Here is a 27,167-nt window from a genome sequence, read left to right on the forward strand (position 1 = left end):
TTAATGGTTTTAGTATTTTTTATTTTTCAAATATATTAAATTTGGTGTGCTATAGGTCAATTGGGAGATACAGTTCATTTTACCCTTGAAACTGTTGCCAGTATGTTGCATGAATGTTGTTGTAAAGCACTTATAGGTGTTGAATTTAAACTCAGTAATAACAAAATCTGATATGTCAGACATGAAGTGTTGTACATTATACTTCAGCAGACAACAAAACAGATACAACAGTACTTACATTTAGAGATAAAACACCAATAAACAATCAAATTCTACATTATATTACAAATGAAGGCCTCTGTATTTAAATTTAAATATAAGAGAAAGAAGAGAATGTGCTTATTTTATGCAAAGTTCACATGTAAACATTTAAACACGTGCACTTGAAGCATAGGATCACGTTTTAAGCAGTTGACAGATTGGCAAATATTGAGACAGAAGTAAGACTTATCAATATTAAACAAAGTGCTTCACTTTATAAAAGCATAAGTAAAAAACCGTCAGAGACAAAAAACAGCCGACAAGATATTCCTTTTCAACAGCCTGTAAACATGGCAGATAGTGTAAACACATGTTTTACCGTTCAGAAAAGGTTAAAACTATTGCAGTACAGACCTTCTTATAAAGGTATTACAAATGATTACTCTTTTCGAAAACAATCTGTACACATTTTGACAACCAACAAAACAATTCTTAAAGTTGTACTCTTAAAAATAGAGCACTGTGCTGCAATTAAACACCCATGATGAGTAGGAGAAAAAAACGATATCATTCATTGACAACAAAACCTTCGATATACTGTGTACAAACTCTATAACGTCGGTTTCTGTAAGCTACTGCCCAGAAGATATGAATAGATTTATTTAAACAGTCACTGTTAAAGTTTGATGTACAGTATGATATACTGTAGTGGTGCACCACGGAGTGATGTTAACACATATAACGATAATGGCTTCATCAGTTTTCAGAAAGCAAAGTTATATTTGTATGTACAACATATCTGAGAAACTAACATTCAATTATCTGATGTTAAATCTGTACAATTATGCATAGTATTTTAGCACAGTCTAACACTGCATGTACTCACTTGGATCTGTGAACTAGACAGATACAAACCATATGATTAGTATTTCCTGGTCCTGGTGTTGGAACATCGCTACTACAATGATTAACTGATACGAGGTTAATACACACAAGTGTTATCAATTAAACTTGTATATAACCTGCACATTTTCTGCTACAAATATGTTTGAGTTGCACATTATATATTGTGGGTTATCCTATATCAGTGTTTCTAATATACTGGAATGAAAAATGTATAATTATGTGAAACATTTAAATAATAGGAAAAAAAATAGAGAAAATATATTTGTTTTAATTAGGCTGAATAACTAATTTATTTATTTGTTTGACAGTTAAAAACTAATTACATCTGGAAAAAACTTGCTGTCGCCTTCCTCAGCCTCTGGTTGAATTTCATGTTTAAAGGGATGCTGGACTATTCACTTTAATTTCGTAGATGCATAACACTGAACAGCAGTGGTGGAAGTTTTCCGAGCCACAGTATATGACTTAAACTAGCACTAGAACGACACTCAGATCCAGACACTCTGCTGTGCTGAGCCCTCTCTCTCCCTGATTTGCTGTTCTCTGCTATGGTCTACCACAATCTGCACAGCACAGTCTTCTTAGTCCCTCCCAAATCAAATTTAATTTTAGAGTTGCATTTAAATAAATAAAAGTATTAAAAACAATAGCAGTGAATCTTCATATAGGAGAAGTTGGGATTACTTCAATGATTTTTAAATAGTTGTCAATTAATTTCTTCCTTGTATTCACTCGGAACAAAGTTTCATTTAGAACAAAGCATCGTATTTTATAAACTCTTCATATACTTCATATGTAAATATGTACTATTCTAATGGTATAGAAGAAAAGACTATAGTACACTATATGAGTAGATGTACTTTGTTACATTCCACTACTGCTGAACAGGGTGCATTGTTTGTAAGTCATGATCATGTTTTCAACAAAATTCATACAACAAGCACTAAGACGACGCTCATAATAACCACTAACATGTAGTCATGTCATCAAGGTTTAAATCTTTCAACGAGGAGCAAAATAACTACACTCAAAGTGCCTGGTGTGAGAAGCTCAACAGTGTATTTGAGGCATTTCGGCCCAAATTAAACTGTTACTGTAGTTTTAGGTTGGGAGTTTTGTAATACGTAGCTTTAAATTCACATTAATTTCTATAATATTTCACAGAATCATGTTCTTTAAATATGTAAGCACTTTAGCAGAACAAATAGGAGTGAATATCATTTTAAGAGACAATGAAAAATTACAAATAGTAAGAAACGCTGATTTGTAAACATTAGAACACGTGGAGTGGTCAAATACCTCCATCACTCCAGACTTAATGTCTGTTCTCCACGTGTGCCCCAACAGAGAACCAAAATGAAGGTTGTGTTCGTCTTTTGTCCCAAAGTTGGCAGGTTAAGACCAGAGACCTACTTCACGCTGTTTGATTTAATCCGGCGACAGTAGATGTCACTTCAGCTTTTCTACTCCACCCAATTTAATCCACTCCGTCGAAACCTTGTGCATTCTCAATGGCGATGTGGAGTTTCTCCCTAAGCTCCTCAAAAGACTCATACGGAGGAAGATCCAGCCGGTTGAAGCTGTAGAGAAGATAAGAATGAAAGTTGAAACCACATCCAGGGCTACAGAGTGAGAGCTAGAACTGTATCCTGCCACTAGAGGACTTCAGTCCACTGTGCTCAGATAGATGTTGTTTTGTACTAGTCCTTTATTATCACGTTGTCATCATCACAACCAAAACTTCCAAACCTCATAGTAACACAAATCAGCATTCTCGTTTAAAACTCTACATTGATGTTACCGAGGCCCCTGAAGTCCCCAAAAATATTTGTTTTATATCCAATATACAGTTTCACCGAGACAGAGTTTGTGCAAACAAGGACAAAATATAATAATCTTTTTTTTAATATGTGTTCACAGTTTTTTGCTTTCACTACAAAAAACACTGTTCAACATAACAACTTAGGAGCAAGACAAACTGAAAGCAATGTAAGCCGTCAGCTTTAGCTTTTTAAAAGCACACGTTTCATAAATTCAGAAATGGTCTGGGATACAGTGCCAGACGTGACTGTGTTATATACAGGGGAAATCACAGGGCTCACCATGTGTGGGCTCGAGGGAGTTTATCACGTGTTCCCCACTGCTCGATGGTGAACAGCTGTGGTCCATTAGAGCCTGGAAAATAAACAAAATAATAAAATCAAACATCAAACACAAGATGATTTTAACTGGAATACAGGAAGGAAGGGAAAAGATGTAATGCACAGTGAACAATGAGGCAAAACAGTCAGAAAAACAAACCAAGATGAACAGAATTAGTCCAGAGAGAAAAGAAGAGAGGAGGATCTACACACCCCATTAGGCAAGAAACCACTTTTTACCACCAAGATAAGCGATAGCAATAAAATGTATTAGGTTATCTAACCATAGAGTTCAGCAAAGCCATTCATTGGGACTCTGGATGTTCCTGTCACAAACTGTAAAAGCCGGATTCGCTTTTCTGCATCCATCAGAAGCACCGTCTACAATAACACAAACGGAAAACATACAAATAAATTTCTAATACAACACTATGGCCACAGCTGTGGTTTACTGGCTCCAGAAATGGAAAGTTATCTTACCTTCCAAAACCACTGGATAACTACGTGTTTGGAGGAGTAGCCGTTCTTATACTTGGTGTTCGTTTTCCAATCATTCACATCCACGTCTCCAAGGCCACACATGAGCAACTGTGCCGCAAAAGAAAGCATTTAGATGGATTATTTTATTTTATTTTATTATTATTATTATTGTCGTGTTTCAGCACATCAGATCAACTCAAAACTCACCTCAAGTTCATTCTCATCAAAGATCATAATCAGATCTTGTGGTATCAACTCGAAGAATCCCTAAAACATAGAAATAACAAAATGTTTATTTGTATTAGTTATTGATGGCTGTGCCACAGTGTGTTTGCTACAAACTGTTACCTCCTTGAAGGCAGTCATCTGCTTCTGTATCCTGTTTACAAACCTCCACTGTATCACCAGACTGTCAAACACAAAACAGCAAATTAGCATCATATCACGAATCTTACAAAGAAAAGTGTTTTTCTGTTTTTGAAAGCTTTGCTGCTTACTGGATGTATTCATTCTTGTTTTCATTTGTGACAACAATCTCTGTGCCTCCTGGCTTCAGTTCATGCTGGTGAGTCTGAACAGGAAGTAAAGGATAAGACATATTAATTAATCAGAAAGCCGAGTATCACAAATACAAAACTTTCAAGACAGATGTTGACAAGATGCTGAGCAAACCTGTCCAAACAGCTCTTCGTCAACTGTGAACCTCAAGTCCAAGTCTGTTGGGTCATTCTGCACAATCCACATCAGGGAGTTGAAATATTCGCTGTCCTGAAAAGAGAAAGAGATAAATAAAGTTTGTGTGACTTAAGAAATCACAGATTTTTGTTTCCATTTCATTTTTAAAAGAGTGTTAACTTTTCTGGAAACAGGATTTGTATTTTGTGTAATGAAGTTATACTTACAACAGACTCCATGTCCTGGAGGATGATTGGTTTCTGCAGCATCATCTTGTAGAAAGGCCGAATGAAGAAAGCTTTAACGGACACAAACATGTCAGCATGTAGAAAATCCTTTTCACACTGTTGTTACAATCCTTCTGAGTAACATTAAACATAAAAACATTTTCAGAAGGTCTCACCATCAAGCAGCTTCCCATGATACACAGCCATGCCTGCCACACGGCCAATGAACTTGAAGTAGGACAGGTCGTCTTCATTACATAAACTTGAGTTTGGGTTAATCTGCAGCGTGTAGTTGTCCCTTTAAGAGAAATCACATCATACTGTAAATAACAAAAGCGTGCTTTTAAGAACAAAAGGTTTCTTGAAAAGAAAGATAATTACAGCCCATCCATGTGAACAATGCTACCACCCACTGTCATACAGGTTTGTCGAGTCATTGATGATCATTTGTATTTATGCAAGTAGCATTAGCTATTCCATGGAGAACGTATGTGACAGTGACACCATTTCACACACACACACACACACACACACACACACACACACACACACAACACACACAACACACACAACACACACACACACACACACACACACACACACACACACACACACTTATAACTTTTTACAGTGAACAACAACAAAGTCTGTGACTGCATAAATCAGCAGTCATACAATGAAGTATGTCTACCTGGATTGAAATCTTTTTATTGTAGTTAGGTGAAAAACAAACACAAAACACGACAAAAACTCAGACTAGAGAACGTTTAGAAAGAAGACTCACGTGGCAGAATACTCAAACAGCCCATAGTAGGGGTTAAACATCTCCTTGGACATGAGGAAGAACCACTCTCGGGCCACACCACCATAGTCCAGTCCTTTTTCTCCCTCGAACTCCACCCAAAGTCGTGCCTTCAACAGGTCCGCTCTCTTTACTGAGATGATGCGTCGGTATGAGTCCTCCAGCACAGCATTTCGCCTCAGCTTCATCTCAAGGCGGTTTGGGATGTCAGCCTACATTCAAATGTTTTGAGTATGTTAGGAAGGAAGCTTACATAACCTCCATATTGGAAAGTGACACTGAGGAACTGATATCAACACTTAAATAAATATTGTCAACAGTCTTTTAAACAAGTGTTTTCTTTTCAAAACACTCACAGGTTTCTTCAGCTTCTTCCGGAAGTAGTCATACTTCTGTTTATAATCTCTGGAATAAGGCACAGCCTAAAATAAACAAGTAACAGTTTTAGTGACAAGCAGTGACCATAAAAATCAACCAAACCCTTATAAGCTACACTATTTACAGAGACATGTAAACTATAAATATTCTTTTTTTATTGTAGGCTAATATCACGTTACTGAAAATGATCTATACTCACTGGGCCAGTAATAGCCACGTTCTGTAATCTGGGATCTTCCCATTGTGTGGTCCTGGTGTCTATGAAATGAAATACATGAGAGGTCACTCATTAATAAGGAAACATAAACCTTATGAGTCCATGATGTGCTTTTAGTTTTATTAGTCATACACACTGTGATCTATGTAAAATATCCTTCCGTCACTGTGGACCCTCTCCTCCCAACCAGCCTAGGAATGAAGAAGACAGGTTTTAAACAACTAAACCCACAAAGCAGAACATACTTTATATATTTATTGATTTTTTTTTACAACAGCCGCCAGTCGAGGCACCACATATGATTTCTGTCCGATCTAAATCTGTCTATCTAAACCCTGAACTGGTTTGACATTTTTGGGAAATTGACAATTTTTTGGAACTGATGGACTTACTGGCAGAGGGCCGAGATCAGAAGGATCAAGTGAGACCCTCCTCCTCATCTGCACAGGAATCTTTAGCCTGGGATCTTCCTGCTCAGAGGAAAACAAACAGGATGCGTTCAGTCAAACAGGAAATGATTATTTAAGAAATGGTGGTGGAGACACTCCTGACTGATAAGGACTCTGTTTTTCACATATTTGATTTATTTTATTGACTTTTATTGACTTAAAACCAGCCTCTAGTGTCCATCAGAAGAACTGCATTAATGGTGGTGCTCACTACTGGACATAAAGTAACATCCTCCCGTCTGCTGCTTTCTCACCCAGGTAGTCGTCTTTGTGTTGTGGTCGATGAAAAAGGGTCTTCCATTGGGAGCACTGCGGACCTCCCAGCCAGCCGGCAGGGAGCCAGATTCACTGGTGGCCTCGGGGCTTGGGGTATGCTGAGGAGACCCCTCAGGGAACACTGTTGGCTGGGGCGGGGTAGAGGCTTGGGATGAACCTGCACCACTCTGTGCCACTGCTGCCTCTGATGTTCTCTATTCAAGTAACAAACACACCAGTAAGGTTTTAGATCATTAGTAAATAGAGATTGTAGTCCAAGCTGGAGCAGTTAGAGTATAAATATACCTGAACGAGGGGTCGTGTCCATGTAGTGGTCTGAGTGTTGTGGTTGACATAGTAGCGTCTTCCTTTACTGTCCCACTTCTCCTCCCAGCCTGGAGGCAGTCCAGTTGTGGTTGGAAGTAGCTATTTATTAATATAAAAATTGAAGACAGTGATAAATACTGAAAATCTCAAGCTTATACATTTTTTAGATTCCTAACTTCTTCACCTCAGGAAGTGACAGAGGCTGTGATTAAAGAGAATATCAAAAAAAAAATGACACTGTTCCCAGGAAAATCCAGATGGGAGACAGGTTTGGTGAAACACAGGAAGAAGTGATTTCAACTGTGAGTGAAATACTCACCACAGGATTAGCAGGATGTTCCTCTCCAGCTGAAGTCTGGCCACTTCCTCTGCGACTGGAATGGGTTGAATTACTAGCATGATTCTGCAGCAGAGGGGGAGGATGTTAAAGATAACAATGCTCACTTGGCTGTTCATGTCTATACTTCTCAGTGCTTCCCCCTCTCCATGAAAGGTCATGATTGATATTAATCTCATATGTCTCTACTTCTTTGGAAACCAGAACCTTATGCTGCCAAGAAAATGACTCACAGTTTGGGAGGTGCGGCGTTCGCCAGCCCTGGCCCCTGAAACATAAATGTTTCTCAGATCGTCACTGACTGTGAGGATCTCCGCAGGCGGCGATGTTGGCTGATTATTGCCGTAGTACAAGGTGGACTCGTCTTCTGTAATGATCTCCCAGCTCTAGAAGATGAGATAAGATATATTGGAATGCAAAAATAGGCCTCTGTGAGTTTTGTGGTAAACCTGCAAATTAAGTTTGTTTAGAGTTAATGAAGTCAGACTTCCTCAAAGAATGAGTCACAGCTATACTGCTGCAACCAATTAAAAAAAAAGGAGTTTATTGTTTTTCACTGACACCAGCTATGATCTGAGAGTGTCAGGAAAGTTGCTGAAAAATGACAAAGACATGATTAAAAATCTATTTGTTAAAACAAAATAAAAATACAGGCTGATCTGAACAGAACACCATAGATGCAGGATAAGCTGAACACAGTCAAACCAGGCAAATACAGATTTGTAAAAAATGAATTAAAATGACCTCAGGAGACTCTCGTGTTACGTTTTCATCAGGATCTGAGATCTGTCTGCGTGCAATAAACGCATGCTCCACCTCCATATTATTGTTCTGTCTTCTTTGTGTCTCCAAATCACTGTCCCTGTTTAAGGGAGACAAACACACACCATCAGCGTTGGTGAACATAAACAGTCACTAATAAGTTTTCTGGAGAGATGAGAACAGCCTTACTGCACTGTGGGTCGTAGCCACTGTGTGGTTCTGCGCTCATGATTGACGTAGTAGATTCTTCCCAGGTTGTCCTGCCGCTCCTCCCAGCCAGGGGGCAGAGGAGGGAGCTGCTGGCTCTGCCTGCGACCTGCCAAGTTCTGCTCCTCCAGAAGCTCCCAACCAGGCTGCACAATGAGGAGAAAAAATTAAAAGTCAGCAAAGGCCAGGTTGTCTGCTGTGTAGCTTCACGCAGCAAGATGAAAATCCACCAAGATGAGGGCTGGAGTGTTGAGTTAGCTTAAAATCACTCTGAGGAAACCATCAGCATATTTTACACATGCTGCAAAAGAAATTTGAGCTAAACTCATGGAATATTGAGACAATCTGTGCGCTTGAGTTGTTTAAACGCTGGTCTGTAGTTGAAACAAGTGAAAATACTTTTTTAATAGGACTTTTCTCATTTGCATTTGTAAACTGAACTGTTTTGTGGAGATATTTAGTGTTGAATCATGAATTCATAGGGTTATATACCATTTTTCTACCTGTTGCAACTGACTGCACAGTGAAAAAGAAAACAAGGAAAACACTAGACTATTTTTTATTGCAGGTTACCTTTGTTTACAGTTAAGGCTGATTTCAATTCAATTTTAACTACATTTATAACAATAACAAGAGTTTATTTTTGGTAAGCAGAGGCAAAAAATAAACGTTATTACCGTTTACCTAAAAGTGCATGGGAACTATAGTTTCTGAACTATTTGGACTGCTGCAGTATAAGGTTAAAGGAGATTTTTAGAAGAAAAAATTCTTGTTGCTGAACAAGTATTAACCAAACTTACATCTGTGTCTTCAGTGTGATCTGCTCTTTCCTCCTCTGAACCTGGGTTTTTCGGCAGGTAGGTCATTTTGAGACGCAGATGACCTTTGACCCTGGACTTGTGGCTGCACATTCAACACATATTTTTAATAAGCGACACATTACAAACATATGGTCATTAATGTGTAAAAGTACAAAATGTGGCATTATAATTCCTCCTGCAAACAATATGCAAACATGGAATGCAAAACAGAAAAAGACCAAAGATTAAATAACCATGAAATCATGCCAACCTTCGTGGATGAAGCAGAAAATCCTTGAATGTGTATGGCCTTTCTCTATTAGGATTTTCTGTCTGAGAAAAAAACAAAACAATAAAAAGAAAACCTTTCATTCTTCAAATACTTTGACAGCTGCATGAAAAAAAAAATCCAGCTACACAACACTATATGATAACGCAGCATATTTAAAAATACCATCACATTAAATAATTTTGTCTGTGTACCGTGACGACTCATTTGTGAGGTTGTATTTATAATAAAACAAAAGCAGTGACTGACCATAAACCTGACAGGCTGTGTTTCCAAAACTACAGACAGCGATGTGAAACAAACACTAGAATAAGGGCGTGCGTGTTTATATTTACATGCTGACATGAGTGAAACTGAGGTCGCGAGCTTGAACAGTAAAAGCTCCAGCAAAAACAAAAATACATTTCACTTAAAGGAGACACATGCTTCAATACACAAACCAAAGACTCACCGGTATCTGATTCAAGGGGACGTCCACCTGTCCCAGAAAGTCATCACGTGTCTGACAGGGAGAGAGAGTCACACACAGATGTCAGGATCATGACATTATTATCTCCTCATGCACACACACACACACACACACACACTCAGAGAGCACTGGCCTGGACATGTTCTGTTACTCAGATGTATTTAGAGTATGGAGAACCACAGCAATATCCCACACAGTACAGTGTCTGTAATTTTAGTGGTCTGCTGTGCAGCCGAGGACTTTTTAGATTAACAAGGAAAAGACCTCAGCACAAACACCTCACTGTTTCCCTACTTCAAACTGATTTGACTTGATTTATTTCTGTATATATTTAGCATGTAGCCTAGATAGGAATGTGTTTATCAGCGCACAATAAATGGCTGCACTGTCTTATTCCTGGAGAGACTGCGTCTGAAATAATGTAGTATTTTGTCTTCGCACTGAACACTTCGCACATCAACTCTATGCTTTTATCGCAGCCATTAACAGTCTCAGAGGCAGAAGGCAAACACACTGCACTGTAGGAGGCAGCTTTGAGACCAAATTAACACCCGGGGCAGGTCAAAGTGTTGATGTTTACATCAATAAATATAGAAGCCTACTTTGACTTCCAATAGCCAAAACAAAAGCACTTAAATCTAGGTCGATAAAATGTACATGTACACCAGTAATTATCTGTCTGAACAACTATGACACTCTAAAATACAGAAAAGACCGAAAATGAATAATCATTTGAGCAACAAACAAGAGACTACCTAGTTTACCATCAGGTGAATCTCATTGACAGTGATTTCTTCTGAAATGCTGATGTTTAAGGCACTGTTAGTCCTCAGTGTAACTATGTTTGTTATATTTATTTACACACCACAGTCCAGAAGCTATTAAGAAAGTCAACGTTTCTCTATGTGCTGCTCTTGTTTACATACGGCCTCTCGAATGTCTGTGAGCTGAAGATTGTTGTGGTTTCATTTCGTCACTTAAAGTTCATGTGAGTAGAAAGAAAAATAAAGAGATTCTTAAAGCAAATAGGTGAAAATCTCTCCAGTCAGCTGACGGAGACACTGGACTAAACACAAAGCTGAAAGCTTTCTAAACTTCAGCACCTTGTCCCACGTCTCTGCAGGACTAATCTTGATTAAGTCAACAGTTCAGGCAGATACTGTATCGTGGAGCACAAGCTCCAATCACCAGTTCAGACTATCTGCGTGCGCTTTCGGACAATGGGGAATTTCTACATGAATACCGAGATAAAAAATAAGTTTAAATACATTTTTAAGATTTAAAACTACAATACAGTAGGTGTGTTCAGCTCCCCAGTTGCCAGGTATCACTGTGAGCCCAAATCACAGGGAAACGTATGATTCCCCTCAACCCGTTGACCAAGTATCGGTAAAGTAATGATCTCATGTGCACGCAGACTGCATTAACATAGCTGCATGCAATAACAAAAAAAAGAAAAAAGGAAAATCACAACATGACCACCCTAAATACACAATACATCAAAAGATAACGTAACCATCTGAGTGTCAGATCTACCTTCACTAAAACATCTCAAACCACAGGATATCTGACCCTACAATGACCAATTGCAGAGTTCCCAGAAATAGCAGCAACAATAACAATCAATATACGCTGCCTTTAACATTAAGACTCAGTTCAGTGGTCACAGACTAATTGGACAAACGATCCCTCCCCTGGTGGTGGTCCCTGCTGGTTTGAAACAATCTATTTCTGTAACAGAATTTACTATCAAGTGAAATCTTGGCAGCTTCCTGGATTGTGGGGTGAGGTAAGGCCAAGCTTAATAAAGAGAATATGTATTCTAGTGGCACATGACAAAAAGAAAAAATCCCAACATAATAAGTTCTCAGGGCATTACTGAAGGTTTATGTAAAACTGAATCCAACTCAGTTTAGCATGTGGCAACAGCTACAGACACACATTTTCTATCTGCGGAGCAGGATTAGTCATATCCGTCTTAGCTTTGTAACAACAAACTGCTTCAGACAGCTGGACAGCAGCGTGTGAAATATAATCACACATCTCTATGCCTAATGTCAGTGGAGCAGACAAAGTGTCTGAGGATCAGGAGAAATAATTCCATCAAACAAGTAGAAGCAAGTTATAGTTTGACAAAGACATTCAAAAAACACCAAATTGAAGCCGACTCATGATGGTGACAGAGCTGCGACTGTGCTGGCTGCGATTAAAACAGTCCAAACAGTAAAGGTTTGGGAAGCTTGTTTTCCAGGCCCTGAACCACTTCACTGCAGCAGACACCAGTGTAAGTTCAATGGACTTTTTATTTGTTATGCTGATGGAGAATGTCTAAACAAAACATACTTATTTAAACTCCAAAAAGGAAAACGGGGGTCAAGTTTTTCCAAGTTTTTTTTTCCAGGTTTTTGGCTATATTCCAGTTTTTAAACAGAGCTCATGGGGCCACTTTATAATGGGTTAGTCTTCCCTTTATTTAAACCTTGTTCAAATTTTATTTGTATACCAGTATATCACAGCTTTTCCCAAAGGGTTGTAAAACACCCTCTGACTTCAGACTTTCAAACTGGATGATGACAAACTGAAGGAAAACAGCTGCACATACTAACATCACAACAGGACAGTTCATAATTTCATATCTTGATCACATTCATACACAAACGTTCTGTTTTCAGGTTAATATATAGCAGAAATAAGAACGATTATATCAAATCTTGATATTTATAAGTGTCTGTTCATCTTGCTACGATGAAATAATATCAATAATTTAACTAACTAATGTCTTAGATCGTTACAGCACAGAGTTTTCTGAGTCATGTTTCCACCTTCTTGCGTAATGTGGTTACATCTGGCTGTTCATTAACTGGTGACATGAGCATATGGGGTTATAAGGGCAGCGCAGATAAGAACGTCAGACTAGAGATTTTGAAAAATTTCCATTGTGCGATTTTTCAGCTCACATCACAACTGACACATTCAGCTGTAAAAAACAGCTTTATCCTGTGTTTGTAACGGCATAAAAAAGGAACTTAGTCAATTTGGGGGAAACCACAATCATAAAGTAAAGTAACAAATTATTTCACTATAATTAAATTAAAACTGTGTTTTTCTTCTTTTTTTGTCATCTCTCAAAATAAACATTATAGCATTTTTTTTTTTTTTTAGTAGATCTGTTAATCTTTGTTGGATTCTTGGCAGGCGCAAAGCGATCATCACTGTAAAAGGAAAGTAATTTGTAAGTCCAAGTCCCATTTAGCCAAATTTAGCCCATAACATTAGTGCCCATTAAAAAAGCATTTGAGGGTCAAGAGAAGGAGTTTATGCTTTTAGTACTTTTCCATTTGCTCGTGTATCTGATTCATGATGTACTCGTGCACATCTTTACCACTCATCTGTTAATCTCGGAAAATTTGCACACATGCCATACATGCCCCCTATTATCATACACGACTGCACTGTGTCGGCTGTAGAATGCCTCAATTTAATGGGATCTAAAGTCTCCCAGGACCTGAAATAGGAATCCTGCATCAACACAATCATCAAGCCCAGCAGAGGATGTGCTTCCTGCACCAGCTGAGGAAATTCAACCTGTTGTTCTGGTTCTACACTGGGTCTGTTCCCCACACATCCATCACTGTGTGTCTTGGTTTGGCCCCTAAACAAGACAAAGTCTACCCACTATCCAGGACTTGTGTAACCCCACAATCTGAAAACATAGAGGGAAAGTCACTGCAGACCCATCACACCCTCGACACAACCCATTTTCAACTTCTTCTTTCCTAGAAGGCGCTACAGAAAACTGTACAGCTGGACACAAAAGCTCTTACTTCCCACACACAATCACTCAAACTATTGTGCAACACCATCTCATAAATTAAATCTGTATAGTTTAAACTTTCATTGTGCAACATTATGTACATATCACTGTCCATAGTAACCTACTTTGAGTATAAACTGATCGGCCGCAACATTAAAAGCACTTGGTGATAATATGTTGTTTCATAACGTTTCTGTTTTTCTTGTTTGCTTGTCGTCCGTAAGCTTCTTCATTAACATTGTTACTAGCACTGGGTGTAAGTACATCAAGAGCCACTAGAAACCGGACTCAAATTCCTTCCGGGCACAAACAAACTTGGCCAACACAGCGGATTCTAATACCTTAGAAATATAAATTCAATTGCTGTTGCTCTGCTATGGGTGGACACAGTCAGAATGTCAACAAAGGAGTGTAGTATTGGATGCTGACCTCTCTGATGGCTTTAATTAATCACCAGTGATATTTTAGGAGCATCCATCTATCCACCTATTAGCTATATCCACATATCCATTAGAAGGTCATGGGGGGCTGGGGCCAATCCCAGCAGACACTGGGTGATAAGAGAGGCAGACCAATCAATCACAAGACTAACACACACAGAGACAGACACACATTCACGTGTCACCTTCACCTGTCTTTGGAGAAACCAGAGCATGCTAACTCCACACAGAAAGTCCCCAAATGGACAACCATGTTGTGAGACAACATTGATAACCTCTGCACCATTGTGCCACCTTCCCTGCCAACTGTGTCGCCCCCGTAAGTATGGAAATACAATCTAGAAAAGCAAGTTTAGGTCTTTAAAAAGTAAACTGATTGGCTAATTACTGGAGAAGACCTTCTTACTTGACAACTTGCTAAATGCAGGGGTGAGGTTGACACCTGATATTTCACAAACACTGCCTGGCAGGGGGACCCACAGGGAAGGGAACACACCACCCTTTACTGGGAAAGGCTCATGCACCCATCCTGCCTACATTACATTACCCCCACCACCCACCCACACACACACACACACACACACACACCCACCCCATGTCCACAGATGGCTGGCACGACTGTGTGCTGCTCTAGTATCATGCTGTTAAATTTGAATCCACGGGACTGAACAGTGCTACAGACCACCAGACTATCTGGAGTCAGGGGGAATCTTTCAGAGGACCTTTATTTATATCAGCAAGGGGCACTGCTTTTCCCACCACTAAAATTAGCTTGGGTAAATACTTAAGGCGATTACTCATAGTGCTAAAAGAATAATTAATTCTATTCTAAAGTTGAGCACGCACCAAGACGCAGACACAGGTTGAAAGATGGATAACTTCTTCTTCTCATTCACACTTTTCTTGGAAAATAATATGCAAATGGATTTACTGTAATGTAACCTAATATCTCTGAATGTTTGTCCACATTGGGCTTGTTAATTGTACAACTTAGCTGCAGCGATCTTCTCAGTTACTGGATGTCGCTTAGCTTGTGGTCAGACTAATGTCTGACTGAGTAAACAGACTTTTAAGGATTTGGTTGGTGACAGCAGTGAAGGAGAGCAGCACTGTCACAGCAAAGAGGCAACATTTTGAATTAAGTCCACATTAATTAAATTCATGAAAGTCTAACTTTCATTTTATTTTGTACATTAACGGCAAACATCAAACTGTGTCACATCTGCTTTCAAATCAATCTACTTGAACCAGTTATATAACATAAACAATCCCAGTGTTCATCCACATAGACTACATGTGTCTGGTATCTTTAAAGAAATGCTTATCTGCAAGCTGTTTGTCTCTTATTTCATTGTGAAGTGTCTCTGTGATATTATGGGAGCATCAGTTAATTCCACTTTATACTCACCTTGATGTTTTGACCTGGGCTTCTTGGTGCATTATTCCCTTTTTGGCTTGTGTTTAGATCAGTGACAGAGTTTGACAACTTAGTCGGGCAGAAAGAAGATAAATGAATGTGCACATGTGGAGAGAAAGTGCTGCTGAGCTTTGGATTCGAAACATGACATGAAATTCCTGTGTTAGCGTAGGGCACCTCCAGCGAAAAGCTCCTTTGTATGGCTCGATGAGAGTGGTTTTCCTCAAGCCTGTCCGGCCCTTTTCCATTGGAACACACATTGTGGTTCTTCTCTGAAGGTTTAGTTGAGGAGAACAAACAAGCAGAGGTACTGCGATACAGTTTTTTGCGAGGTTCATGATCACCCGCGGGGTGAGCCTCTGGGTTAGGCACCTCAGGGTATTCCACATTGACTGTAGCCGTGGTTAAAGCTCCCTTCCCCGACATCATTGGTCTCTGGTGGGCAAAGTGCAGCAGTACGCTGCTAGAGTGACGATTTGATCTGTCTAGAGTTGATGCCAGTTCCATTACTTTACTCCTGTCCTCCATTTTGCAACTTGGTTCATCCTGTAAAGGAATATTGAATTGCACCATGTGTTTGGTGTCCCTGAAATCAGCTGAACAGCTTCCTTTTGGGAGACGATGACCACTTACTGCCGTGGTGGTGGACCCTTTGCAAGTCACTTCCTCATCATCTTGGGAGAACTCACTGGCGGACGTCTGAAGAGATGACGGATGTGAACCTCTTACAGGTAGGAGAGCAGGAAGAGCCACTGGACTAACTGGGGAAGCAGGTGGGGTGCTGCAGGGGCTCTTTGGAAATATAACCAAGGAGGAGCACCGTCTCAATGGGACCTTAGACTTGCAGCAGGGTAGACTCCTCTCCTGGGTGGTCCTGTGCTTTTCTGGAGCCTCTGGTTCAAAGATGCTGTTGCTGCTACAGTAGCCAGCATCACTGGCCATGCTGCTGCTGCATGAGCCCCCGTCAGAGCCAGTCCCTGCTCCTCCTTCATTACCTCCCGGGTCTCCATCCAGTTCTCCACTTAGCTTACCACAGGGTTGGAGTAAGATCTGCAGAATGCTCTTCTTATTACCTCCTCCGGTATTAACCCTAGGTATGAATACTGAAGAATACTGCTGTAAATTAGCATAGTCTGGTGACAGAGGAGTCACCTTCAAGTGGACAGAACTGTGCGCCAGACTCTCAGCAGGGCTATGAGCTGACACACTAACTCTGCTCTCCTCACCATGGCTGCTGAGGCTTTCTGACAGAGGGTCCGTGTTGCTTCTCCTTGACGCAAAATGCAAGCGGAGCCGACGTGCCATTCGTTTAACTCTCTAATCCCTGCAGCACCAGTGAGAGCTGCATGATCAAACTTGCTGGTAGGAAAAAAGGACAGCAAAGCAACTGCTTCAAGCTCTGCTCTGTGATCACAATCATTAGCGGCTGTACATTGCCAAAATAGCTCCGGTGACAACCTACATTCCTCTGCAGGCTGATCCCGGCTTTTAGTCAGAGGAGGTCAGTGGTTCTGTTTGGAGACATGAACCAAACATACGACCTTTGAAACCAGAGCAATCCCAGAGGCTTCCCCCTTTAGGTGACTTAAACACTAAACATTTAACTGCACTTACACCTAAAATGATAAAATGAGCTTCTACTGCTGACCTGCATTACAACCTATAGCTTAACTGCAGTAACTAGTTAACAGGACTTCCTGAACTGCAGTCACATTATAGTACGCTGCTAGAGTGTATTTTCCAGGTGCTGGACTCTTGTTTACCCCCTTGGGTTAAAAACAAACAACAAACGAAGATGGTAGCCCTCTATGTTGCATCTTAGACTGAAGCTCTTGTAAACCGTTTCATTTGCTATAGGCCACTTACTCAAGACTCTACTTCCTGCTGCAGCTCTGCTTCTAATGTTTCTGCTGCTCTGTGCTCCCACAAATATTTAACCCGCTACTATTGAATTACAGGAAATCAAAGAGAATGACTTTCAACATAATTTTATATCAAACTGAGGACTGGATTGCAAAATCATGCAGCACACCATAAAACCACTACAACCTGTGAAAAAAAGAATGGAGGAAATGATCGACTTGCAAATGAGAAAAACACAACTAAAGCCATTCAGTGCTATAAGAAATGTACTTGAAAATAAGCATATCCTGCAGAGATAAATTAATCTTTAACAGATTAGCACCCTGACTACAGAAAAAACAAGATAAGAAGGAAAAAGAACTGAGATTGCTTTGACAGCGACATTACACCTGTTACATGACACCTCATGTAACAGTCAGTGCTGGTCTGGTTTCCTCTCTATGGCTGCCGACAGTCCTACTTATTAATGGCAGCCTATTGTGAGCCAGGCTGACCTTTTTTAGGACATCACTCAGCAACCGAATCCATATCTGTATAATGTTTAATGGTAAGAGGCAGAATAAAACATGATTCACCACATGACTCATCAGAGCTGCAGTAGTCTTTTTTTTTTTTTTTTTTTTAAACAAACCTGACAAAGTGTTAGGAAACTAATCAATTACCCATCTGATCAAAAGCGGATTTAATTGATGGTGGTGTGTGGGACATAAGATAAGATTGGTGACGCACACAACACAGTTACGACAAGTCCTACAGTATGGTGTAATAAGCCAATAATAAAGCAAAGCTGTCCATTATGTAGACATGAGGTTGGCACTAATTTGAAACACTGAAGGACAAGATATATTTAATACTGCTAATGGGGAGATTTATGATACGGGCAGAAACAGGAAATAACATGCAGCAAATACTCACAGTTTAACATGAGCAAGTCATTTTAATGCAAACGTTTCATTAGCTTTTTTTAATCCCGTCACTTTCGATAAGTTGAGTATGCATGTTATGTGAAAGTGATAAATCAGCTGCGTTATTCGGGAAGCAGCTTCAGGTTCTGCTGATTTTTACTGTATGTGAATGGTGGTGGGTATGTGTGTATTTGAATACACTATCTAAGTCTTTATTGATTGTTACCTGGGTATTAAATGGCACTGGATCAAAACTAAAACCAAAACCAAAATTGGAACATTCGAAGTACATGGCATGATGTTTGTTCACAGTCCTGCAAAAATGTGTCAAGAAGAGAGTTCTCCACTTTGTCCACTTTTTCCACTTACTGATACCAGTATGATATCAATGTTTAAGGAAACTTTAGAAAGTATCTGTTTCATATGACTGTCTGTGAACGTGTCATCCAGCTAGTGGTAAAAAAAACACGAACAGAAACAACACTGCTGCTATGTGGTGTAGCCTGAAGCAGTTCACTTCACTCTCCTCCCTCACTAAACTAACCTGATCAGCAAGGGACAGCTGTGCTGAATCACCGTTACTGTAAACGTTCATCACACTCCAAAATAACAGAGCAATGCTAGGTCATCTAGGACTGTGCCTACTTTAAGCTGTGAGAATTTCCTATCTTTGTTTTGTGTGTGTTGTTTTGTAGAGAGCTCAGCCCACAGAGAGCCTGAGCAACATGAAAATATATTGCAATCAACAAATTGTGCATCCCACCCCGCATCTGGTAAGGAGTGGCACAGACACAGCCCAGACACAAAATCATTAATATTGGGCAAGACATCATTTGGCAAAACCAATATAGATACAGGTAAAAAAACATGTTGTTGTTGAAACATTTAAAAATTAAATAATTATACACTGGTTAGACACTGGCTATTTTTTTTTGGTGAAAGTGTAAATTAATTTAGAAAAAGGTTGAAAAGTCACTAGTCTCACAGCAAATAAACAAAATAAATACGATAGCAAGAAAAAGTAAGTGAACCCTATGGAATTTCATAGTTTTCTGCATTAATTTTTCATAAAATGTGATCTGATCTTCAACTAAGTCAAGAGTATTAACAAATATGATGTGCCTAAAATAAGGCACCCTTGAGGTTCACAAACTTGTTCTTGCCACTTTAAGTGGGGATTGTGAATATCTATGATATATATGATGAGTACTGCCATAAATTTCTGGCTAATATATATAAATCATAAAACACAACTTTGATTGAAGGAAACTCTAAGTTTCACTAGGTGAAAGGTCAAACTATGGATCACAAAAATTACACACTGCACTGCAGCTTGACATACTGACACACCTAGTTTCATTGTCAAACTCTGCTGCAAAAAATGCTTTTAAAAAAACAATTACGTTTTCTGCATTTTTTGTGAATTTCTTTGTGTCAGAGCAGCAGCAACCTCCACACACACACACACACACACACACACACACACAGACACAGACACACACACAAAGAAGCACACCCACACACAGAAACACACCCACCCAAATACCAGGAAATCTACCTGGAGCAAGGAAAGGCATGTGACCGTAAACCTGTGATATAGTGACTCATTCTAGAAACATTCAGTCAAATAACGTGACGAAGGATTATGTTCATGTGTCATTCATGTGTGACTGAATGTTTTTATGAAGAATAATGAATTACAAAGACAAAGAAGCAAAACATTACAGAGAATGACAATGATCAGAAACAGCAAAGAGGGAATGGTACAAAACGTCCACATGATTTTGTTTACACAGCTCAGCATTCTCAGTTCTGGGAAGAAAAACATTAAGATTTGCATCTCTTCTGAAAAACTAATTTGTTGCTTCTTGTTATAACTGCTCTGCAGGAGATGCTGTGCAAGTAAATATATCCCTGAACTCATAATAATTGTGCTTCAGTACCAAATAACTACGTAAATACGACAACCATAAAAGCACAAAAAGTCTGAAAAAGAATTAGAGCTTGAAAATATGCTAAATGCTTAAATGCTAAAGAACAAGAAGCCGCTTTAGTTTCCATTTTAAAATGTTGACTTCACTTAAGTCTATTACGTGCAAACAAATACAACACAGTGCAAATATGCAGCAGCAAATCCATAAGGTCACTAAACGGCACGAGCTACCTGCTCTTTGCTTATATTATATTACTCTATATAAATACACGGGCAAGAAAAAGTAAATAAACTCCTTAGTTGCCTCTGGGCCTGGATAACTTGCTATCACGGAGGGGAAAATTAATTCCCAAGTTTATCAAGATATCCTACAGGATAATGTCAGGGTGGCTGTCTGGAAGCCAAACCTCAGCAGAAGCTGGAACATACAGCAGGACAATGAACCTAAACACTGAAGTAAATCTACTACATGAAGCTTTGGAGACATTGCCTTTTGCAGTGGCCCAGTCAGTTCTATGAGAAAGAAAGGTCTAAAATTCCTCCTGAACGTTGTGTAGGTCTAATCCACTTACTTGAGTTTACTGCAGCAGGTTCAACTGGTTCACTTACTTTTTCCACCATTACTCTGTGCGTTATATGGATGCGTATGAAAAGGACATAAAAGATAATCTATTTGTGTTTTATCACTTCTGAAATATTGCGTTTGTTGATATTTGCCGACTTTGGTGAAGATCAGATCACATTTCATCATCAATTTGTGCAGAAAATCAGAAAATGGCAGAAGGTTTTACTTTTTCCCACCACTATATCTGTCAATTTGTGGTTTAATTTCTACCAGTACTGGCTGCATCGAGCTACATAATTTATTCATTACTTTTTACAAGGTGGTAGGTGTGGTCAAACTTTGGAGCCTGCTCATGTTGGCTAATTATATGATTATGTTTATATGACATACACACAGACCAGCTTGCAGCAGGTCACAGACAGCACTGGCTCCCACAACCTGTTCTGCATGAGACCAGGATGAAACTGAGTGAAGAGCTCAACTGGCTTCATGCTACAACCTGCCACTCCCAAAACCTGTAACTTCACAAGAAGACGCTGGCAAGTTCACAACAAGCCAAACCTCAGATCAATATATTCAACGTCCACTGTGGTATACAACTCTTTAAACATCCATTTAATCAACAGGGGGTAGGATGCCTATATTTACAGCTCTGTATAATACGGTATCCTGGTTTTACAATAATATCACATATCAGGGCAAAATAAGGGTGGCTGTATCTTTGACAGACAGACGCACCAAGTTAACCTTGCACCAACTGGAGGAGGAGGATACACTTCTACACATCTAATATGACACATTTCCTTGATTGGCATTCCTGGTTTTTATGACATTCACACATTAGGTTACAGACAAACATTAAATTTTTTTTGTTAAAATATTTGTCTGCAGCTTTAATTTCATTAAAACTATGCAGTGCTGCTTCTGTACACCTGACTAAACGCTAACATTACAAAGGAGAGTTGAGACCTTCCCCTTTGAAGCAAAAAAAGTGCTGAGTTTCTGCATAAGATCAGAAAAGAAGTACTATTTTGACAACTGATAAAGAAACCATTAAGATTAAAATGTGGATTAGAAATTGCAGCTTTGTTTTGATTTGATCAAAGTCTTGGTTCGACAAAACTTGTAAAGACATCATCCGGAGCTTTAAAAATTGTACAGTCATGTCTACAAACATATTAATGTTAACAACAAATTTAAAAGTTCAATATAATCACAAATATACACACAAAAGGTTTAATATAACTACATAACTTACCAGGCGGTTCTCATCAAAGACTTCCAACAGCAGACGATGCTTGCTGGGATCAACCTGAAACATAACACAGAAAGTCAAAACACAGAGGTACTAGTCATGGCCAACTGATTTTATGACTATAAATACTATATAAATGTACACATGTGTATTTTAAAATCTCCAATATTATCTATTTTAAGTTAAGTCACTTACTCTGAAAAAGAATTCTTCGTCCCATTTTGGATCCAGTGTCTTCATGTAACATGAGACGGGAATAAAAATGTAAATCACAATAAAACAGTTCTCAAATAAATAAGTGCAGACATTCACTTGCCTACCTTTTTTATTGTTTTAGTTTGAAGACTTGTGATTTCTCCATTGACGGGGTCATAGAGGGACAGTCTCGTATATGGATCACTGCAGAAAAAAATGTTCAGATTTATGTTAGAGACAAAACAGAAAATGGTGCTGCATTCAGATCTGAAAAACGTTAACATAATTGTTCCAGGTACTCTATGCTGAGCACACACTGACTGTAAATGTGTTTGTATAATGGTTTTAGGCTCTGTGACATGCATTAAAACCACATCAGTCAATTACACTGCACTATCCATTACCCAGCCTTTATGCCAGTAGCAATGTTTTGTCATTAGTTATGTATTAAATAACACTGAGAGTGATACTGGAACAGCAATTTGGGTAAGAACATGAATGATTAAACACATAAAGGCACAAAAATCTCAAACAGGATGTGAAAATGTTGTCAATGAGGAAATTACATTTGCAAATTTTGAGTTTTAATAGTAAAATTTCCCAACAGTCACACTATGCTACATGCTTTTCATGATTCGTGCTCTTGCAGGAAGTGTCAGTGTTGCAAAATCAATGTGGTTTGCACAGAAAATACCTGAAAAAACAAACAAACAACGTTTTATAAGAATTAAGGATTTTCTGTTTTCTTTATATGAAAATGTCTGCTGTGACACCTGTGAAATTTAACCTCTACACCCACACTACTTGGAAAATATTGAAATTATATAGAAGAATAAAAACAAACCCATGTAGAATTGAACAGTTGCAGAAAGTAAACTAAAGTTAAACAGTAAAATAACACAGAGCTCATTAATTTGGGTCTGGCAGACTTCTTCAGAATAAACTCATGATTTACTGACAGATGTTTATTCGATGTACAGAAACAAACAAAAAAAAAAAAGCAAAAGACTGATTATTCACTTTCCTGTCCCTGTGTGCAATAGTTTAGATGATTCAATTTAAGGAAGTTATGACAAGAACTGAGAGGAAATGATGATCACAGGAAGAAAACCATCTTATGTGTCTTGGCATGTCCAAAAAGTCTGTAAAATTGACACCAACCATTTTTATTACCGATAGTTTGAGAGAGTCATCTCTGCTCCCAGTTTATAAATGTGAGTTTTCTTTGTTATATCTGTGCAAATTAAATATTTTAAGTTTTTGGACTGGTGGTCAGAACAAAACAGTTTTAAAATGTCACCATAGAATGAGGGAAACTGCAGACTAATTTAGAAACCGAGTCTTATTGAATTTGGGACACTAATTACATTTATAATATGTATAAATATAAATGTAAAAATACACAATAGTTAGTTGTAGACCAACTTATAACATTTCTCCAACTTACCTGGCTCCTAGAATATCTTTTTTAGCCAGCCCAATCCCAGCAATGACTTTCACCTTTAGGATTCTGTATCCATCCTGAAATAACAAAAAATGTGTTTATGAACAAATACAGTAAGTGACACGCCAAACACACACCAAGGACACTCAGGGAAGATGAGAAAGATAAAATAATAAAATACAACTGACTGGAAACAATAAACATTTGGGACCAGTTGCTGGGTAATACTCTGCAATATTGTTGCAACAATTAGTTGATTTATCAATTGCCTGTTAGAGATTCTGGCATCTAGTTTGATCATTAATTTATGGCGTTCAGACACTTTTCAAACATATTATGTACATAGCCTATAGTTGTATTTATTTGTATATACCTATAGTGATCTGTACAGTTAAGTCATCCTATGTTATGTAAACCCCTCGTTGTTTTAAATTTAGGCCTATTTTATTTATTTAACTATTTTCATTTTCTTTTTATTTTGAATACATTATATATATATTTAGTTGTTGTTTTTTTTGCACTGACACTTTGTCTTTTGTCCTCTGACACATGACACAGAGCTGCCATAGCAGGTGTGGGATCAATTAAGTAATAACTTATCTCTTATCTTGTCCTTGTTATATCTAATTGCTTATGAAGAATGACTCACTACTTTTCACTACTTGCTGAACTTCTTTCTTGATTTGTCTTGAAAAGGCCAGTAAAGTACGTAAATTCTCATTATATCCGTTAAATGTCTTGTTTTGGACTTTCAGTTTTCTTTATTATGAATCCCTATGACCTGCATGCTGTGCACACCCTTTAGGACAATCACTGTTTACTCTCAGGGATGATGTAAGATCCTCCACACACGCTTCTGCACACTTCCCATCCGAACCCCAGTCATATTTTGTAGAATTTTACTGGGAACCTTGGGGAGTGAACAATCACACTACACGGACTGAAAACACAACAACTTAGCATCAAATCAGCATTTTAACCCTGTTGCCAGCTTCGAAGTAATTGACAATATGAATTATTAGCGAGATAGTTCAGATTTTTGTCGATTTCCTGTTGGGGCGTCTGTGTGCGTTAGGAGACGGGGAACAGCGAAAAGAGGCGTGAACGGCTGCGGAGTCTGGTTGTTTCCTGGCTGAGAAAGTGGGCAGCTACGGTTCTCATATGGTTAGCATTAGCGACGAAGTGGTTACAGGTGATCAATGATATCGATTTTCTATCAATAAGCAACACACTCTAACTAAAACAAAACTCCCGGTGTGGCGTGTTGACGTGCTAACTAACTAGTTAGCGCTCGTTAGCTGCAGTTAGCGTTAACTAGTTAGCTACTTGCTAACGAGTTATCATGTGAGCGGCGTCATTACCGTGAGGAGTGAGTTTACCTCATCTGTCTGAAGTCCTCGGATCTGTGGAGAAGCCATCGTATCCTCACTCGCACTTCTCCCTCCCGGAGAGCAGCAACAACCCGACGACACTCGTCCGAGCAACAATAGAGTCTCTGGGTGTTTAGTTTTTACTTTGCTTCTATTATTTCCTCCGTGTGTTTACGCTGTAGATACCATGAACCAGACCCACTGTCCCTCCTCCATCCTCTCCTCCGCGTTTTACTCCGGTTCCTCCTCCTCCTCCTTTCCCTCCCCCTTTTTATCTTATTTATTTTTTTAGTTTGTTAGTTATTTACCTATTTGTATAAGTGTTAGAATTATTCAAAGTACTATCTGCTCTTCCTATTAACCTACATAAAATAAAACAAAATGAGTCACTTCCTGGATTTGAACCAGCAAACAGGTAGGATTATATTACTGAATAATTACTGGCAACACAGTGAGGTCATCTGACCACCTGAATGTACTCAATGAACAGGATTTTCCATAACAGTTGGGGATATTCCAAGATGACACAGCCGGATTTATGGAGATCAACTTCTAAACAAATGGTTCAGGGAGCATGAGACATTATTTTTACACATGGATTGTCCACCACAGAGTCCCTAACAATGCAATGAATGTGAGCTGTAATCAACGCAAAAGGCACTCACAACAATAATAATAATAATAACTAAGACATACAAACTCAAATCATTGTAAGCAAACATTTTGCAGAGCTCAATTAGTGGTTGTACTGTGATACAAACTCCTCTTGCAGGTGTTAAAAGGTATTTTGGGTTTTCTTAAATCAACTGAAATATACTGTGAATTCAGTACACCTTCTTTAGCTTTCACGTGATGCTTCTGGTAGCCATCAACTATATATACACATATAGATACAGTATGAGGTAGTCCTATCCTTCTTCTTCTTCATTAATCAATCCACTCTGTGCAGTGCATTACTTCCACTGGCAGAAACCATAATGTACAGACTGACTACATCAACTTTATCTGTCCAAACACACGTCCGATATTGTGATCGAACAACTCATCATTGTCCTCTGAGCGTAAAACTTCCCTCCTAAAGGTTTTTTCTTTGTCCATGTGTTCAGCTGCAAACCTTAGTTTAGCTTGTTGGTGTTGATTTTGTAATTTGATTCTTTTTGTTTGACCTTTGACAGTAAAAACTGATGAGAAGCTTTCAGCTGTATGCAGCTGGAGTGAAGTGAAGTTAAGAGGTCTGGGATAAGCTAATTAAATTAAAGCCTGTCCAGCAAAAAAAAAGTCACCAAACGAGTCCTTTGGTTCAGATTCAGACTGTTTTCTGCCAATTGGTTAGGAAAACAGGCTAAGACTTCACAATTAGAAATTCTATGGATATAAAGTTTGGATCTTTATTATACAGCTTGATTTCTTTCTAATAGCTCATATAGAATGTTTTCTTTTTAACCTGGGCTGACAAACAGGCTCAGGAATAATCGTCCTGTTTCTCAGTGAGATTAAGGAGTTTCAGATGTTTCATACTTATTGTACCATGTTGTGTTGAAAGACCTTACACAACCACACAGGTGTTCTCTGACACTCCCACACAGATTGCATTTGGCTGGAACAAATACCAGGAATAGACCCTTTTTTATAGCAGATTTTTGTCTTGTCACAGCAGGAAAATCAACTAAAAGCATTAATAATGGCACTTTTCTAAGTTTTTCAGTAAACCGTGACTGAGAACCAGCATGCAGGACACAAGGATCTTGAACCTACCAACACCCAAGTGGTATGTTACCTTTATTTATTGCAGCTGGGCTATTCCTGTTATGTGAAAATATCTTTAGTGTATAATTAGCAGGAGTAATGGCATAAAGGTTAGTGCAAAGTGTTTGCTGGTTCCATTCTCTGAACCAGGAATAAAATTAGCTACAAAGAGAACGACAGAGACCCTTCCCTAGATACAAAAACAATCATGCAGTCACAAAGGATTTGGTGCTTGTCCTTGTATTTTATTGCTAAATTGCTTGTCTTGTGCCATTTTGTGCATTTTATGATGGGGTTT

At 38.8% G+C, this 27,167-nt stretch overlaps 1 protein-coding gene across 3 annotated transcripts; it reads right to left on the reverse strand.

Moving 5' to 3' along the window:
- nedd4a (NEDD4 E3 ubiquitin protein ligase a) lies at nt 1-25,342 on the reverse strand. Of its 3 annotated transcripts, XM_026377875.1 has the most exons (29): nt 25,133-25,342; nt 23,757-23,830; nt 22,435-22,513; nt 22,310-22,348; nt 22,118-22,171; nt 9,905-9,955; nt 9,436-9,497; nt 9,165-9,267; nt 8,347-8,510; nt 8,140-8,257; nt 7,629-7,781; nt 7,378-7,461; nt 7,038-7,157; nt 6,731-6,946; nt 6,420-6,497; nt 6,164-6,218; nt 6,010-6,068; nt 5,789-5,854; nt 5,415-5,644; nt 4,807-4,928; nt 4,631-4,701; nt 4,401-4,496; nt 4,226-4,299; nt 4,077-4,137; nt 3,936-3,995; nt 3,729-3,836; nt 3,533-3,629; nt 3,210-3,282; nt 1-2,687 (listed from the first exon to the last, which is right to left on the reverse strand). In XM_026377875.1, the coding sequence occupies exons 1-29, from the start codon at nt 25,169-25,171 to the stop codon at nt 2,585-2,587; spliced, it is 2,709 nt and encodes a 902-aa protein (XP_026233660.1). In that variant the 5' UTR covers nt 25,172-25,342; the 3' UTR covers nt 1-2,584. The 3 variants fall into 3 exon arrangements, with proteins under 3 accessions (XP_026233660.1, XP_026233661.1, XP_026233662.1); XM_026377876.1 differs by lacking the exon at nt 6,420-6,497; XM_026377877.1 differs by lacking the exons at nt 22,118-22,171; nt 22,310-22,348; nt 22,435-22,513; nt 23,757-23,830; nt 25,133-25,342 and adding an exon at nt 15,585-17,998.
- Between the last annotated feature and the right edge of the window lie 1,825 nt (nt 25,343-27,167).

The sequence above is a fragment of the Anabas testudineus genome, chromosome 3, assembly GCF_900324465.2.
Source record: "Anabas testudineus chromosome 3, fAnaTes1.2, whole genome shotgun sequence".
Classification (NCBI taxonomy): Eukaryota; Metazoa; Chordata; class Actinopteri; order Anabantiformes; family Anabantidae; genus Anabas; species Anabas testudineus.

Coding starts and splice junctions, on each gene's coding strand:
- nedd4a (XM_026377877.1), bottom strand. CDS start 16,898: ATGGCACGTCGGCTCCGCTTGCATTTTGCGTCAAGGAGAAGCAACACG. Junction 8,258..8,346: donor TGGCTACGACCCACAGTGCA/GTAAGGCTGTTC, acceptor TCCCTTAAACAG/GGACAGTGATTTGGAGACAC. Junction 5,855..6,009: donor ACGTGGCTATTACTGGCCCA/GTGAGTATAGAT, acceptor TGTTTATTTTAG/GCTGTGCCTTATTCCAGAGA.